At 36.7% G+C, this 17,202-nt stretch overlaps 1 protein-coding gene and 1 pseudogene across 1 annotated transcript in view; one reads left to right on the plus strand and one right to left on the minus strand.

Annotated features, from left to right (window-relative positions):
• The window catches only part of LOC150054824 (cation channel sperm-associated auxiliary subunit beta-like), a 60,428-nt gene that overhangs the window by 38,870 nt on the left and 4,356 nt on the right, over positions 1-17,202 (minus strand). Inside the window, exons 3-7 of the mRNA XM_090344713.1 lie at positions 13,951-14,039; positions 12,580-12,720; positions 6,926-6,986; positions 2,186-2,281; positions 753-902 (exon numbers count right to left, since the gene is read on the minus strand). Coding sequence (XP_090200839.1) covers positions 753-902; positions 2,186-2,281; positions 6,926-6,986; positions 12,580-12,720; positions 13,951-14,039 — 537 coding nt within the window. The remainder of the gene's footprint in view (positions 1-752; positions 903-2,185; positions 2,282-6,925; positions 6,987-12,579; positions 12,721-13,950; positions 14,040-17,202) is intronic.
• Positions 1,557-1,779, plus strand: LOC150054825 (U2 spliceosomal RNA; annotated as a pseudogene).

Consider the following 17,202-nt stretch of genomic DNA (forward strand, 5'->3'; position numbering starts at 1 on the left):
TGTCTGCTGAGAACTGGGGAAATGCTTGGTATGAAAAATCCATATGTTTTGTGTCACAGGTGTGAGAAAAAGAAGAGTAGTTATTTTCCCCCATATGTTATTAGACATTACAAAACATTGCATGCTTATAAATAATGTGGTGTTTGATGAATAATACCTATTTCTATGTGACACCAATAGCATATAGGTTAGAAACAATAAAGAATGGGGATGGGAAAAGTCAGGATAGGAAGGAGGAAAAAATGAGAGAAAAACAAGAGAGGAGGTAAAAATGTTTGGCAAGAATGTACTCATTACCTTACTTATGTAATTGTACAAAACATGTTCAATAAAATTAAATAAAAAAAGAATCTCTGAAAAGAAATAACAATGTTACTAGAGCGCAGAAGATAAATAAAATGGAGAAATTTAAGCCACTATTAACAAGAAGCCATTACACTTACTTGAAAAGTATCCTTAGTACAACATACAAGCAGACAAGGAAAAGTGATATGGAATAAGTTTATAGGCATTTTTAGGAAACATTTTCCATTTTTCTATCCATTTATTTTGTACTGACAGTTTATCATGATCTTTTTTTGTTACACATTATATTTTTATTGATACAGTCCCCTGCTTTTTAATCTCTCCATTTTTAACCTTAGTATTTCTTGCTTAAGAACTCACAGTTGTGAGGTGTCCCCCTTTTATCATGATCTTTAACAAATACAAGTTCTAGTTACTTCCAATATTCAGTAAATCTGCAAACTTACCATTATATGTGGAATTCAAAACAAAGCCAATTAACGCTACATCATTGGCACAGGGGCACTTTGTCACTTTGAGATCCCTCACATGTGGATATAATGAAAGGAGCTGTTGTGGTGTCACTATAGTTCCCAGAGTCCACTGAAGAATAGGTTCTGTGGAAGTCAAATGTAGTTAAATTGTGGTCACATTCTTGCAAAATGGAGCTTAATTTTTGTCTTTCAAACTGCTTTAAAGAAACTATGTAAAGAAGACTAGTAGTTTGGCCTTATGGTAGAGTGCTTGCCTAGCACGCACAAAGGCCTGTGTTTGATTCCTTGGTACCACATTCATAGAGAAAACTGGAACTGGTGATGAAGCTCAAGTGGAAGAGCTCTAGCCTTGAGAAAGTCCAAGGACAGTGCTCAGACCCTGAATTCAAGCACAGGACTGGCAAAACAAATAAACAAACAAACAAACAAAAAACCTATATAAAGAAATAATCCTATATATTAAAATTTAGCACAGTATGATCTCACTCATCAATTAAGAATAGAGAAAGGTAAAAAAAAAAAAGGAATAGAGAAAGGTATTATTTTCCAGAAGAGAAGGAATAAAGTCTAATTCCCTCAAGGGGAGTTGGGAAATTCCGTGGGAGATACTGCTCTGGCCACAGTGTTTAAAACATCATTGGTCACAAGATCTGTCCCTGGAAATAGAATTATTGGTTCATAAGATAGGCACATGTATAATTTTAAGAGCAGCTTCTGCTTCAGTAACTCACATTTACCTTTCTTTCTACAACCCCATTGAAAGAGCAGTAGATTTTTTTTTAATGTGATGCTTTTGGTTAAGATCCAGTATAATATTTGTCCTTATCAGCTCAATATCTGGTCCTTCCTAGTGTGAGGCAAGTATATTAAATGGATCTTCAGAGCAAGGAGATAAATACCACTCATCAATCTGGTATCATAGTACCTGGTATTTTGGTACACTCATTAATACCATTCATTAATCTGGTATTGTTGTACCTCCAGGAAGGGAGCACAAAATAGGAAAAGAAGAGAGAGGATAAATCTGGAGTAGCAGTGTGGAACAGGGGAAGTTATCATTGTTGGCATTGAGATTTAGAAGCTTCTAGAAAACAGAAGGAAGTTGAGAGTGGACTAACAGGAAAAACCAATCAGATGTGATTTCTTCAATAAAGCAAAGGTTGAGTAGAGGCACAAACTGGGAAAGGTCTATTGTCTCTGCTAGTCAAGCACTTTACCAGTAGGCCAAACCCCCAGCCCCAGCTTTAACTTTCACTAGACTATATAGCTGAAGGGCCTTTGAATGTTTGTTTTCTGAATTCTTTCAGGGCTTCATATGCATGTTATTTCTCTCCAGGTAATCTTTCAGAAACCCGTAAAATGAGGGAGGCTCTCTGAAGGTGATCCAATAGAGTCCTGATATTTACCTCGAACATTATCCAACAGAGTTCCTTCAGTAGTATAAATATTCAGTCCTTGATGTAAGGAAATTCTCACTAGCCATTGTTCCGTAGCTGCAATATCTGAAACAATCAGATACTTAAAAAATGTCCTGTTAGTGAAATTTAAGGATTAGTGAACATTACCAGCAAGGATAACTTTTACAACTATTTTGACTGCATTTGTGTGTCAGGTTTCCCACAAACATTCTAGTAATAACATAATGGAGAAATAATTTTTCCCCTAGAGCTGCTGTTGCTAAAAACAAATTAAGACCTTATGAAGTAGTGTAATGTTATTTAAAAGTAATCATCGTGACATAATGCTTTATTTCTTAAATTAATATGTTTCTATGACATACAAACCCTTAGCCTAATTTTGATTAAGTTCTAAATACTAACTCCCAGTGATTGTAAATAGAGATTCCTTCCTTGAACACTTGTTTGTTAAACTTGTCATTTAAAATATGATTTAAAAATCAACATTAATAAATTCTTTAAAAAAAGTAACTTTAGCTCTGTATATCACCTTTACAATAACAATGAAAATTCCTTTTGTTAAACAATGAAAAAAAGTAACTTTAGAACCAGGGGATATTGCTAAGTGGTAGAACACTTGGCTATAATGCATAAGTCTCTGAGCCTGGTCCTAGGGGTTTGTGATTATAATCCTAGTTATTCAGGAGGCTGATATCTGCAGATCATGGTTCAAAGCCACCCTGGGCATAAAGTCCATGAGCTACTGATCCCCAATTAATTACTGAAAAGCTAAAAATGGAGCTGTGCCAAGTGGTAGCACATTAGCCTTGAGTAATAAAGCTCAGGGACAATGCCCCGATCCTGAGTTCAAGCCCCAGGACTGGCACAAAAAAATAGGTAAGTTTAGAACTAGATAAAAATATAATACAGACATTAATATGTACTTATGACATACAAACCCCAGCTTAATTTTAAATATGTTCTAAAATCTAAGTGCCAGTGATTATATAATGATTACCTTCTCGAATACTTGTTTGTTAAAAATGACATTTGAAATATGATGTAAAAAAATCAATGTTAATAAATTCTTTAATAAAAAATATATAATAGGGTCAGGGTATGCTAAAAAAAAAAAGTAATCATAGCTGGGCATCCATGGTTCATGCCTGTCATCCTATGTGTGAGATCTGAGGGTTGTGGTTTGAAGCCAATCTAGGCAAGAAAGAGAGTTTAATCTCCAATTAACCACTAGAAAACCAGAAGTGGTGCTATGGCTCAAGTGGTAGAGTGCTAGCCTTCAGCTGAAGAGCTCAGGGACAGTAATACTAATTCTTAAACTTAAAAGGAAGTGCTACAAAGGATTCGAATAAATGGAATGTACATCGACATAAGCATTAAGGAAAATAAAATATTCAAAATAGAAAAGAACCAAAATATGGAGTGATATTAAGTGTCTATCTGTGAATTAAAAAATGAATTGAAAAAAACAAATAGAGAAAATATGGAATATATACACAAAAGGCAGTTGTTAAGCCATAATAAATGAAATCCCGTTACTTGTAACAACACAGATAAAACTGGAGAACATTGTATTAAGGGAAATAAGCCAGGCACAAATAATCAGCATTATATGATCTCACGCATATGGAGAATCTCAAAGAATAGATCTCCTAGAATAGGGTGGAATGGAAGTTATTAGAGGATCTGGTGGTTGGATGCTATGGAGAGGTGAGGAGACATTAGTAAAAGATAATAATTATAGTATATAGAAGGAGGAAAAGTGCAGAAAATACTAACATATGAAGATAGAGAATAGATAAGTGATTGTTTAAATCTAGGGCATTGTCTTTTCCCAAAGGACAGATGAGTGTTGGGAGGAAAAAAAATGGAAATTTCTTCTTGGATGATGAAATGCTCTGAAATGGATTTTTGGGATGATTGTACAGATTTGAAAATGTATTAAAATGATTAGATGCACTCTTTAAATAGGAACGTTGTATGAACTGTGATCTATCTCTCAATAAATCTGTTAAAATGTGAAAACTACAACTATATTGTTTAAAATAAAGGATTATTGATTATAATATATAGTGTAGACTCTACAGTACAGACACTCATAGATGAAAGTTAAAAGTATAAGTCTACCAATAATAGAGATAAAATGGAATCATTAAAAATAATGAACTGGATACCATCTCAACCAATAGCTGAACTCTGGACTATCTCAAATAATATCTGTGTATTGTGATACATGACCGTCATGCCAGCAATAGTGACACAAGGAAGTACTAAGAGGTGGATCAGAGTGTAGGCCAGCCCTAGCATAAAGTAAGTCCCTATCTCAAAAACAACACAAAAAAGCTTGGTGAAAAGACTCAAGTAGAGGGGCACCTACCTTGTAAGCATAAAATCCCAAGTTCAATCTCCAGTATCACCCAAAATAAGTTAAAACCACAAGAACTTAATTAAAAGGGCACAGAATAGGAGAAAATATTTACAAATTATCTATCTTTGACTTGAATCAGAATATATAACAAACTTACAAAAATTAAAGCATTTACTATGACTAAATGGTAAATATACACACAAAAATTATTAATGTGATTGGTTTACTAGGAAAATGTCAATTAAACACAAGTAACCAGGCGCCCTTGGCTCATGCCTTTAATCCTAGCTACTCAGGAAGCTGAGCTATGAGGATCATGGTTTGAAGCCAGCCCAGGCAGGAAAGTCCTGGAGACTCTCAACTCTGACAAACTACTCAAAAAGAAAGGCCAAATTGGTGCTGTGGCTCAAATGGTAGAATGCTAGCCTTGAGCAATAGAAAATCAGGGACAGAGCCCAGGCCCTGGCAAAAACAAACAAACAAACAAACAAACACACACACAAAAGTAAGTAGATCCCATATAGACCTTATTAAATGCATTTAGATAATGCTCCATATTATCTAGTAGTGGCTCCATTTATAATTGCCCCAAGTTGGGAAAATTGAAATGCCCTTTAATGAAAATGGCTATGGCACAACCCTCCAACAGAATACTACCCAAGAAAGAAAATGGGAGAAACTACAACATAGGCAAATCTGCAACAAATTATGCTAAGTTCTGGGTGATTGACTTCTCATAAATAGATGTAATTGTGCAATTATAATAGGTCATATACAGAGCAATTTTCATCACTCCATTTATAATTAAATTTGTCCCTGACTCTGAAGGAGAGTAGCACCCATAGAACTACTAAATCTTGACTGTAATGACCACACAATTCTATCTACTTGTGAGACCTCAGAACTGGGCACTATATAGTAGTATATATTTTAGCTGACTTATGTAACTGTAACCCTTCTGTATATCATCTTCACAACAATAATTTAAAAAAAATTAAAGCTTGTAAATGAATGGTACCAGTAAAAATAACATGTGACCACAACTGTTTCAATTGTCTAATGTCTGACAGGATTCTGTTTTATTTTCATAACTCAGTATTGCTCATGGCTTGGCTCCTTCCCCAGGTGGATCTTCCCAAAATTCTCCAGCTCAGTCTCCATCCCCAAATCATAATCTAAATATGAAAGCCAGCTCCCCCACTCTGTCAGGTGATAGTCACTTAGAGAGAGGCTAGAAGACTTGCTCAAACAATAGACTTCCAGAGTCAGACCTGTAACTCTTTGAACCCTCCAGCCACCTGGGACCCTGCCCTCAACCAATCACTTAACTCCCTCCACCCTGGCCTCTCCTACCTCTCTTCAGGTCATTATGGCATTTCTCTTCAACTTTCCATTAAAGTTGATCTGGTCTGTTTAGGTCGTTCTCCGCTCTTTCTTTATTCTAGCTAGATAGGTGCTCTACCATGCCTCCTCTAGTCCAATGTTCTATCTTTATACTAATAAGAGTTAGTTTAATTTTGTGTGTGTGTGTGTGTGTGTGTGTGTGTGTGTGTGTGTGTGTGTGTGCTAGTACTTCTTTGAGGAATTTGGAATTGGGCAGGCCTCTAAGGAAAACATGGAACAATAGAACAGTTTTTCAGTCTGTATAAAAAGATAAATATTGGGCCGGGAGTTTAGCCTAGTGGTAGAGTGCTTGTCTAGCATGCACAAAGACCCAGATTCGATTCCTCATAGAAAAAGTTGGAAGTGTTTCTGTGGCTCAAATGGTAGAGCTCTAGCCTTGAGAAAGCCCAAGGACAGTGCTCAGGCCATGAGTGGATAAATAAAGGTAAATACTGATTTTCAGAAAATATAGATAATAACTATAAACCTTCTGCATATCACCTTTATAATAATAAAATAATTGAACAAAAAAGAAAATATAGGTAAGAGAGTCTGAGAAAAAGTTATACCTTGGGTTCTTAATAGCTTTCTGTTTCTTATTTCTAATTCCTTCCTATTGTTTGGCCTGAATTTTTGTCCTTGAGTTCTGTGACTAAAATAAGTTTATTCTTTTTCCTCACTTTACTTTCTTTGTTTCTTGCCTATCCCCTCCTACATTTCTTAATGCAATTTCTAAATTATAGAAAATAATTTTAAAGGATAGTATGTTATCTGAGAACAATCAATGTAAAATAAAATTACTTGACAAAATGCAGGAAGACCAGTGACGTTTGAGTTTCAGTGAGACCACAAATTACTTTTCTTATTTCCTACATATTACATGGGACATTTACATGGGATAAGGAATAATTTTTAAGTATAATAAGTATTTTGTTAAATTTAAAAAATCTGTAAAACTAATTAATTCAGAACACTCTTACCTGTATTTCTTGTGATGTTTTTTCTAGGAATATCAATTAACCAGAAAACCCGATCACTGACCTTAAATAAAGAGGATATCAGAAAACAATATTTTATAATGTTAATTTTAACATGAACTAAAGTGAAATAAAGTTATCTAAATACATATACCTCTTACTTGCAGTTTTACTTTAGAAACATTCCCTATATTATACCCGTAGACAAGTGAAACAACAAAGATATTTTTGCATCATTATAATAACATAAGACCGGAAATAATGAAAATGTTACTTAGTTACACACAATAATACAACCCTTAATAGAATATTATATCTTCATGCTTAGGTAGTAGCACAAAGCTGAAGCATTTCTGACTTGATGATTAAGAGAAAGAAGTAAGATTGGCTGATTACTTGAAATTTTAATAGGAAAATCCCAGGTTCAAAGAACCATAAGAGCTGCATGCCAGTGGCTCACGCCTATAAATACTAGCTATCCATGAGGCTGAGATCTGAGGATTGCGGTTCAAAGCTAACCAGGACAGGAAGCTGTGTGAGACTCTTATCTCCAAGAAACTACTCAAAAAAGCTGGAAGTGAAGCTGTGGCTCATTAAAAGCAGCACAGGGATATCACCCAGGCCCAGAGTTGAAGCCCCAAGAATGGCAAAAACAAAACAAAACAAAACCACAAGAATGATAAACTCTAAAATTCAAATATAAATGGAGCCCAAATCCTGTGTTACTCAAATGCAAAGGTCATTAAAATAACTGGCAGAGATATAAGCCACTGAAATTGTAGCTAAAATGGTTTGTAGTTTGTGTGAAGGTAACTTGTCCCTTAGAATGATTAAATAAAACAGTACAGAGGTGAGGAGGGGACAAAATGAAAGTACAATGTTTAAGAAGCAATATATCCACTACCTGACAAATGTAACTATAATCTCTCTCTGACAATAAAAAAACAGTAATTTCTCAGGAGAAAAAAAGATTTTAGAGTTGCCACAATATTATTATATTTACTGTCTAGTTTTCAACCAAAAAAAGATAAAATATAAGTAGAAATAGGAAAGTGCTGACCGATATTTAAGAAAAAAAATTATAGAAAATCAACTACCCCAAAATGATCCCCATAACAGTCAATAAATTCAACAACCTTATTTTAAGGAAAATATTATATTAATGAGAGAATGTACCTCAACATAGAATAAAAAATACAGAAAAAACCCAAATGGGAACAATAAAACTGCAAATAGAAAAAGCAATTGAAAGTACTCAGTGCTAGGAAACAGAGTCATGATAAGCAGCATAACTATGGTGTCAGTATGTTTTATATCCTTCAGAAATAAATATTTTAACAGTAAAGAAATAATGAGTAAGATAGAAAGTTTGCTTTGATGTAAATATTAAACAATGTATTCATATATTGAAACACAATATAGTACCTTCATTAACATGTAACTTTTAAAATATTTGAATATCCATTCAAAAAATTAAAGGGAAATGGCAGAAAAATAATGGATAGTTTAGAGATTTGTAGACTAATATATGTATTCAAAATGCCTACCTGGGGATCTAGCAAGAAAAGACGAAAAACTAGGCAGAAAATTTTGACTAGTCTTGCTTTCAAAATTTGGTAAACTTACAAATTCAAGAAGCTGAGTATCTCAGTGAATCTCATGTGAGTGAATGCAGTGACAAAAATCTTAAATGTGTCCAGAGATATATAATGATAAAAGTCACAGCTAATTTCTCACTCAGAAACAATGTTGTCAAGTGAGTTGTAAAAGGGATATTCAAAATGCCTTTGTGATGGTTGTTCTTAATGCATTATGTGAAGTTATTTCTCTTTTTTCCCCCTTTGGGTTTATCTCATGTTGTTACTGTATCTGACCTTAGTACCTGGTATATTATACATATGTTTGTTTATTTGAAATATGGAAGGAAAGGGGAAAAACAAGATGATTGGGGGGATGGGGGGAGGGAAACTGGGAGAAAAACATGGGAAGGGGTATCAATGTTCAAGAAGTAATGTACCCACTACTTGATAAATGTAACCCCACCAATACAAAAAAATCCCACAAAGAAAAAAAAAAGAAAAGAAGCCAATAAAATTGCGGGTTGAACAAAGCTAAACTGAAAAAGTTCAAGTGGCCAATAAAAAGTTATTAGAAGCTAAAAGTGAGTTCAGCAAAGGTTGTATGATACAAGTAAAATATGCAAAAGGAACAGAATATTGGGAAAAATTTTATAAAACATTGTTGAATGCAGTTAAATAGTATCTAAGTAAAGAGAAAGATATCCCACGTTCTCGATATGGAAGACAATATTATAATTATGTTATGTTATTTCATCTACAGATTGAACACAGTATCAGAACCCCAGCAGGTTATTTGTAGAAATTGGCAAGCTTATCTTAAAATTTACTGAGAAATTTGTGAGACTCAGATTAGCCAGAACAGTCTTGGGGGAAAACAAGTTAGTTTTGAGGCCAGCCTTGGCTCTAGGTTATTAGCAAGACCCTGTCTCAACTCCCTTTCCCAACCCCAAAAGAAAGACAAAGTTAGAGAAGTCATGTTTTCTGATTTCAAATACAAAGCAACAACCTGAATGCTATATAAGCATAATTGCACAGACATCAGTGCAGTACAATGGAGGATCCAGAAATAAGTGTTTATGTTCACGTCAAGTGGTTTTCAACAAAGATGTCACAAATTAATAGGGAAAGAATAGTAGCTATTTGACAAATGGGACAAAGAAAATATTCAAAAAAATAAAGAAGGATTTGTACCTCACATTGCAACAAAAATGAACTGAAAATAGTCTAAAGATCCAAGAATAAAAACAAAAACTACAGAACTAGAAGAAAACAGAGATACATTTTTGTAACTTTGGGTCAGGATATGTTTTTCTACATTTGAATCAAAGGCAGAGAAATGAATGGAAAAATAAAGCTGGGCATTGGTGACTCACACCTGTAATCCTAGCTACTCAGGAGGCTGAGATCTGAGGACTGTGGTTCAAAGGAAGCCCAGAGACGGGAAGTCCATAAGACTTTTTTTTTCCACTTCTGTCTGTTGTGGGGCTTGAACTCAGGGCTGGAGTACTGTCCCTGAGCTCCTTGATCAAGGCTAGCATTCTACCACTTTGAGACACAGCTTCACTTCTGGTTTTCTGGTGGAGATAAGAGTCCCATGGATTTTTGTGCCCAGGCTAACTTTGAGCCATGATCCTCAGATCTCAGCCTCCTGAGTAGCTAGGATTACAGGCATGAGCCATTTGTGACTGGTAAGGGGACTCTTATCTCAAATTAACCATCAAAAAACCAAAATTGATGCCCAGGCCCAGAGTTCAAGTCCCACGACTGACCAAAGAAAGAAAGAAAGAAAACCAAAAATGAAGCAATGGCTCAAAGTGGTAGAGTACTAGTCTTGGGCAGAAAAGCTCAGGGTAGCACCCAGGCATTGAGTTCAAGTCCCACAAACCACAAGAAAAAAAGGTGTAGGGGAGCATCTCTGGCCTAGTGGTAGAGTGCTTGCCTAGTATGCACAAAGACTCAGGTTGGATTCCTTGGTACCACATACATAGAACAAGTTAGAAGTGGTGCTGGGGCTCAAGTGCAAGAGCTCTATCCTTGAGAAAAAATAACCAAAAATAAAGGTGGGAAGGAAGATCAGTAGACTTCCTAAAACAAACACAACAAAAACAAAATGAAAAACCCTATTTACATTCTTCAGGTAGTGAGTACATTACTTCTTGAACATTGATACTCCTTCCCATGTTTTTCTCCCACTTTCCCTCCCCTCACCCCCACTCCAAGCTGTTATGGATCAGAGGACACCACTGAGAAAGTGGAAAGACAATCTACAGAATGAAACAAAATACTTGCAAATCACATGTTTTTATAAGGAATCCGTGTCTAGAACACAGAGAAAGAACACTTACGACTGAAGAAAAAGAAGAAACCAAGTAAGTTTTGGTAAGGAATAGTTAATTCCCCAAAGAAGATATTTAAATGTCCAAAAGCACATGAAATAATATTCAACCTCATTAATCATCAGGGAAATGAAATCAAAACCATACTGACACAGCACATCAAACCTACTGGGATGGATATAATAAAAAGACAAATCATAACAAATGTTTGGATGAGGATGTAAAGAAACTAAGAAGCAGAGGCAGAAATATACAATGAAAAATGCTCTTGGAGTTCTTAAAAAAGACATTCTAGGATTTCATTCTTGGCTCTGTATCCAAGAGAAATGAAAACATATTTCCACATGTAAACTTTTTCAAAAATATTTACAGCAGCATTAGATATTACATGCAAAAGAGATGTTTATTAGCTGATGAATGGATAAACAAATTGTGCTCTCTATAAAATGGAATATTATTCATTTGTAAAAAAGAATGAAGTATTGGTAGTTGCCACAACATGAATGGTCCTTGAATGTATTTTGCAAACGGAAAGAGGCAGACATGAACACTACATGCTATATAACATTTACATGAAATTTTTGTGAAGAAAGTAAATACACAGAGACAAAAACAAACCTAAATAGTGATTGCCTGGGGGTGAGAGTTCATGAACTTGAGTTTTCTTTTCAAGGTGTTAAAAAATGTCCTAGAATTATTTGTACAATGATGGCCCAATTCTATGAATACATTAAAACAAATGAATTGTGTATTTTAAATAGGTAAGTTGAGCTGGGTGAGGTGGTTCACACCTGTAATCCTAGCTACTCAATAGGCTGAGATCTGAGGATCTCAATTTAAAGCCTGCCTGAGCACTGAAGTCTGGGAGACTCTTATCTCTAACCACCTCTTAACCACCTGAAATCAGAAAGTGACACTGTGGCTTAAGGAGTAGGGTGGTACAAAAAGGATTGCATTATGAGATAGTGTTATGTATTATCTCAGAATTATGCTTTTTTTGCAGGCTTTTTCTGAGCTCTCCATCTCAAGGCTACTGCCCTACCCTTGAGCCAAGCCCCACTTCCAGTTTTATAGATATTAACAGGATAAGAGTCTTAGGTTCTATTGTGCCTGGGTTGACTTTGACCTTGATCCTCAGATCCCAGCCTCCTGAGTAGCTAGGATTACAGGCCTGAGCCACTATACCTGGCTAAAAGAATTTACTTTTAAAAATACATCTTGGGCTGGGAGTTTGGCCTAGTGGTAAGAGTGCTTGCCTAACATGCATGAAGATCTGGGCTCGGTTCCTTGGTACCATATACATAGAAATAGCTGGAAGTGGTGCTGTGGTTCAAGTGGTAGAGCTCTAGCTTAATGACAGTGCCCAGGCCCTGAGTTCAAGCCCCCAGACTGGCAAAAACAAATCCTGAGTGCCAGTATCTCACATCTGTAATCCTACCTACTCAGGAGGCTGAGATCTGAGAATTATGGTTCAAAGCTACCTCAGGTGGGAAAGTCTACAAGACTCTTACCTCCAATTGAATCACAGAAAAAGCTGGAAGTGGTGCTGTGGCTCAAAGTGATAGACCATTAGCCTTGAGCAAAAGGAGCTGAGGGCCAGCACCTGGGCCCAGAGTCCAAGTCTTAGGAATGGCAAAGGACACCCAAACAGACAGATAATCAAAAACACCCCAAATCCTAAAAGAAATCATATATGCTTCTTATTACTAACATATCACAAAACAAAACAGAGCATAATTACCAAAGTTAAATTGAAGTGGAAGATGCCACGGTAAGTACTGTTTAGGATTTCCAGGCTGGGAGCAAGTCCTCCAGATGTGAACACACTCAGCATCCCCTTTGAAGAAAGCTCATTTCCAGTTTGGAAGAAACAGTGGATTTCCTTTGGGAAAGAGAAAAGTAAAATAAAGAAGTAATAGCAATTGGAGGTAGGGAAACATAGAAATCTGTGAAGAGGAAATGCTGTTAAAGACCACTTTCTTCTTCCCATTGCTAGCCTGAGAATAAAAATCTATTTGACCAAGTAGTCTACGAACTTAGTGACTTGCCATATAACCATCAAGATTTCCATTTATCCCTAGAATCCTTGTAAAGTATATATATTTATTTTAAATTGTTATTTAATTTTACTTTTTGGGGGTTCTGTTCCTAGTGCCTGGGCACTATCTTTTAACTTTTTTGCTCAAGGGTCGAGCTCTACCACTTGAGCCATAGCTCTACTTCCATCTTTTTGGTGACTGATTGAAGATAAGACTCTCATAGGATATTCTTCCCTGGCTAGCTTTGATCCACAATCTTCATATCTTAGCCTCCTGAGTAGGTAGGCTTACAGATGTGAGCCAATACCCAGTTGGAAAGTTTGTGTGTTTAATATGCACAAAACCAAAGCCAGGGGTCAAGAGTTTGGCCTACTGGTAGAGTGCTTGCCTAACATGCACAAACACTTGGGTGCGATTCCCTGGTACCACATATATAGAAAAAGCCAGAAGTGGTGCTGTGGCTCAAGTGGTAGAGCCCAAGGACAGTTCTCAGGCTCTGAGTTCAAGCCCCAGGACAAGAAAAACAAAACCAAAGCCATATGCTTCTATGCTCGAATTATTACTTTTAGTTTTTAAAACTGAAGCTAAGATCTGGTACATGCTAGGTTTGCTCTTGAGTTGTATCTCTAAAAATAGAACTAAACATTTAGGGTATTTTAATACTATGCTTTTTGTTGTTGTTGTTTCCTATTATTTGAATCAAAAGATCAAGTTATCCCTTAACCAAAATGACAACTGCAACATGATACTTGTTATGGTAAGAAGAGATTGTTTCTCAAGGTCACGTCAGGTAATTTTTTTTCTCCAACAGACTATGTCAAGTTTCAATAGGATCAACTAGCACCATTAAAAAAAAAAAAGATGTTATAGCCAACAACAAAGGGAAACCACCCAGGGTGTTCCTTGGCTAAATGAAAGGCTGGGCTTGATTCAAGTAGACAAAAATAGAAACAACTTCATGCATAGAATTTCAACCTTTGCAAGTCTGAAAGCAATGGAGTACAAGAGCTATGGGTACACATGTGGATTTAAAGGGAATGTGAAGGGTTGGGACAGCTATGAGCCGGGCTTACCAGGTTTTCCAAGGGAAGAAACAACTTCATTATTTCTTGGTTTTTAGGGAAGCCTTCACTGGAACAAGCAAAGCTTTTCTTCATATTACCTAAAGAACAACAATATATTTTTTTTTACAGATTTTAGATCACAGATTGAAGGATTCCTATATAAAGTATCATATTTTTCAAACTGGAAAAATATTTTTAAGGAAAAAATAGTATAACTACATATTTTTAAAATACATTTTACTCTAGGAAAAATGACAAATCAACTTTGTTTTTGAAGGTCTCCTAAAAAGGAAGAGTTGGATATATACAAGGTGTAGTGCACAAAGCAAAAGTTGAGGATGAGGGTGCAAGAGTTAGAGAATTTGTGCTCTAATAGAGAGCTACCGATGAAGATATTGTAAAGAGAGTTCCTCTCTACGTTGAGAATGAGGAAAGAGACTTTAATGAACTGCAACACAAATCTGTACCATTTGGAATTCAGACTTCTGTCTAGAAACAGGAGCAAAGGTGATTTGGCTGAGAGGATAGGAAATAGCTGATGAGAAGGAGATGGGTCACTTAGGAAGATTGTATAACTTTGATTTGCATGGGTAAATATACAGAATGCTTCCCACAGGCCACTAGAGAGAAAAAACTAAAATCATATTAAGTGAAGTAAGCCAGATCCAAAGTAACATGGGCTCCATGGTTTCCCTCATTTGCAGTAAGTACTACACGTCCATGATTCTCCAAGCCGAAGATCACAATAGATGAATACCTATATGGATACGGCCATACAGGGCAAGGATAAGTGAAATGAACCCCAGGATATGAAAACAATAGATTGATTTTTGTGTTTGTTGCTCTCAACCTATTGTGTGAGGTTATTCTCTCTCTCTCTCTCTCTCTCTCTCTCTCTCTCTCTCTCTCTCTCTCTCTCTCTCTCTCCTTCTCCTCTTCCTCTTCCTCCTCCTCCTCCTCTTCTTCCTGCTCTTCCTCCTCCTCTTCCTTCTTCTCTCCTTATGATTTATCTCATGTTGTCACTGTATCTGACTTTGGTACCTGATATATTGCACATGTATTTATTTTTTTTATTGGAAATAGTGAAGGAAAAACCAAAATGATTGGGAGGAGGTGGGGAGAGGGAAACTAGGAGAAAAAAACATTAGAAGGGGCAGCAGTGTTCAAGAAGTAATGCACCCACTATCTGATGAATGCAACTGTAATCCCTCTAAACATCACCCCAACAATAAAATACAAGTGAAAAACAACACAAAGGTCATCTAAGGCCGTGTTCTCAAAGGACTTTCTTTTTGTCGGTCCTGGGGCTTGAACTCTAAGCCTGGGCCCTGTCCCTGAACTTTTCAGCTCAAGGCTAAGTCCTCTACCACTTGACCACAGAGCCACTTCCTGTTTTCTGGTGGTCAATTGGAGATAAGAGTCTCACATTCTTTAGTGCCTGGGCTGGCTTTGAACTGTGATCCTAACTCAGCCTCCTGAGTAGCTAGGCTTACAAGTATGAGTCATCTCGCCTGACTAAGCATAAGCATTCTTAATAGAAAGGAGGGGAGGTAGCTATGAAAGACCCATTCAAGTACACAGAGATGGAGAGCAAGCTTCATATAGCCACTGGATTCACAAAGTGCAGCTTGTCAGATGAGAACTGAAAATCTGAGAAAAACCTAGTACTTCAGGCTTACCTCAACCTCCCTGACCATGTCAGTAGACAGGTCAAAGTGTGAGTTAGAAGGTAGTAAAAAGGCCAGGAAAACTCCAGGTGGAAGAAAGGAAAAGCGGGTCAGCTTTCTATCAGGACAGGGTTTGGATGATCCATATGGGCTCAGTTATTTTAATTACAACAGTTTCAATGCTATGTTTTGAAATTATAAGTGCTTGGGGTATAGTTTGAGCTGTAATAATAGCAATGTCATCAACAACAGGAATGTTTTCAGGCCAGTCCAAATATTCAGTCAGGGACAGAGGAAGAAATAAATCAATAATTAAATTTAAATTAAGGTAAAATAAATTTATTTTGTAATTGCATAATGTTCACCCATCTTGTTGGTCCAACCAAATAGTTCCAATGCTAGCCTCAAAAAATTCTATTTGTAAATATATCTGCACAAGCATAGCTTAAAATGTATCTTGGAATTACAGTGTTAAACAATTTTCCAGTCACTTCCATCTCACACATTCACTCACTGAATCCATCCTTGATGGACCTACCAGACCTGTATTTTAAGCTTTAATTTGACTCTAAAGTAAACATTACTTTCCTACTTAAAAATCTTCCACATTAACATGTTACCTAATGGAAAAAACCTCTTGCATGGAAAGAAGATAAGTAGAAGGAAACTGCATTCTTTGAATAACATACTTTGAGCCAGCTTCTGGACATTCTCACAGTGCCTCGTGCTGTCTGTAGCACTCCTCATTCTTTTTTTTTGCCAGTCCTGGTGCTTGAACTCAGGGCCTGAGCACTGTCCTTGGGCTTTTTTCTCAAGGCTAGCTCTCTACCACTTGAGCCACACCACCACTTCCAGCCTTTTGCTATGTATGTGGTAGTGGGGAATTGAACCAGGGTCCTGCATTCTACTACTAGGCCAAACCCCTGGCTCCCATTCCTCATTCTTAAAGAAGATGAAGTGAGCTTTGGGAAGACTGAGCTCAGTGGTCAGTCACTTAACAATAGTAAGTCAGTTTGGAAGCAAGGTATTTCTGTATGCATGATCTACTCTTTTAATCTGCTGGAAAGTCTTTGAATGCTCAAGCCCCTTTTCATGGAAAACCTATACTCCAGGCTACTGAAATGCTTATGAGGGTTTTTTTTGTTTTGTTTTGTTTTTGATTCATCATGGAGCTGGAATTCTAGGCCTAGACGCTGTCCTTGAGCTCTTCAGCTCAAGGATAGTGCTCTGCCACCTGAGGCACAGTGCCACTTCCGATTTTCTGGTAGTTTATTGGAGATAAGAGTCTCACAAGCTTTCATGCCTAGGCTGGCTTTGAACCGTGATCCTCAATCATCATTCTTCTGAATAGTGAGAATTACAGGTGTGAGCCACTCGTGCCCAGCTGGCTTCTCTCTATTTGTATTCTTTTCCTCACATTTAAAATCATTGAAAAATATGCTTGAGTCAGGTGTTGGTGGCTCATGCCTATATGATCCCAGCTACTCAGGAAGCTGCAATCTCAAGATTGTGGTTTGAGGGCCAGGGGTGTGGCTTGGTAGTAGTGTGCTTGCCTCAAATGGGGAAAGTCCTGGGGTTTGATTCCTTGAAACTA

The sequence above is a fragment of the Megascapheus bottae genome, chromosome 14 (genome assembly GCF_031878675.1).
Source record: "Megascapheus bottae isolate mThoBot1 chromosome 14, mThoBot2.hap1, whole genome shotgun sequence".
Taxonomy (NCBI): domain Eukaryota; kingdom Metazoa; phylum Chordata; class Mammalia; order Rodentia; family Geomyidae; genus Megascapheus; species Megascapheus bottae.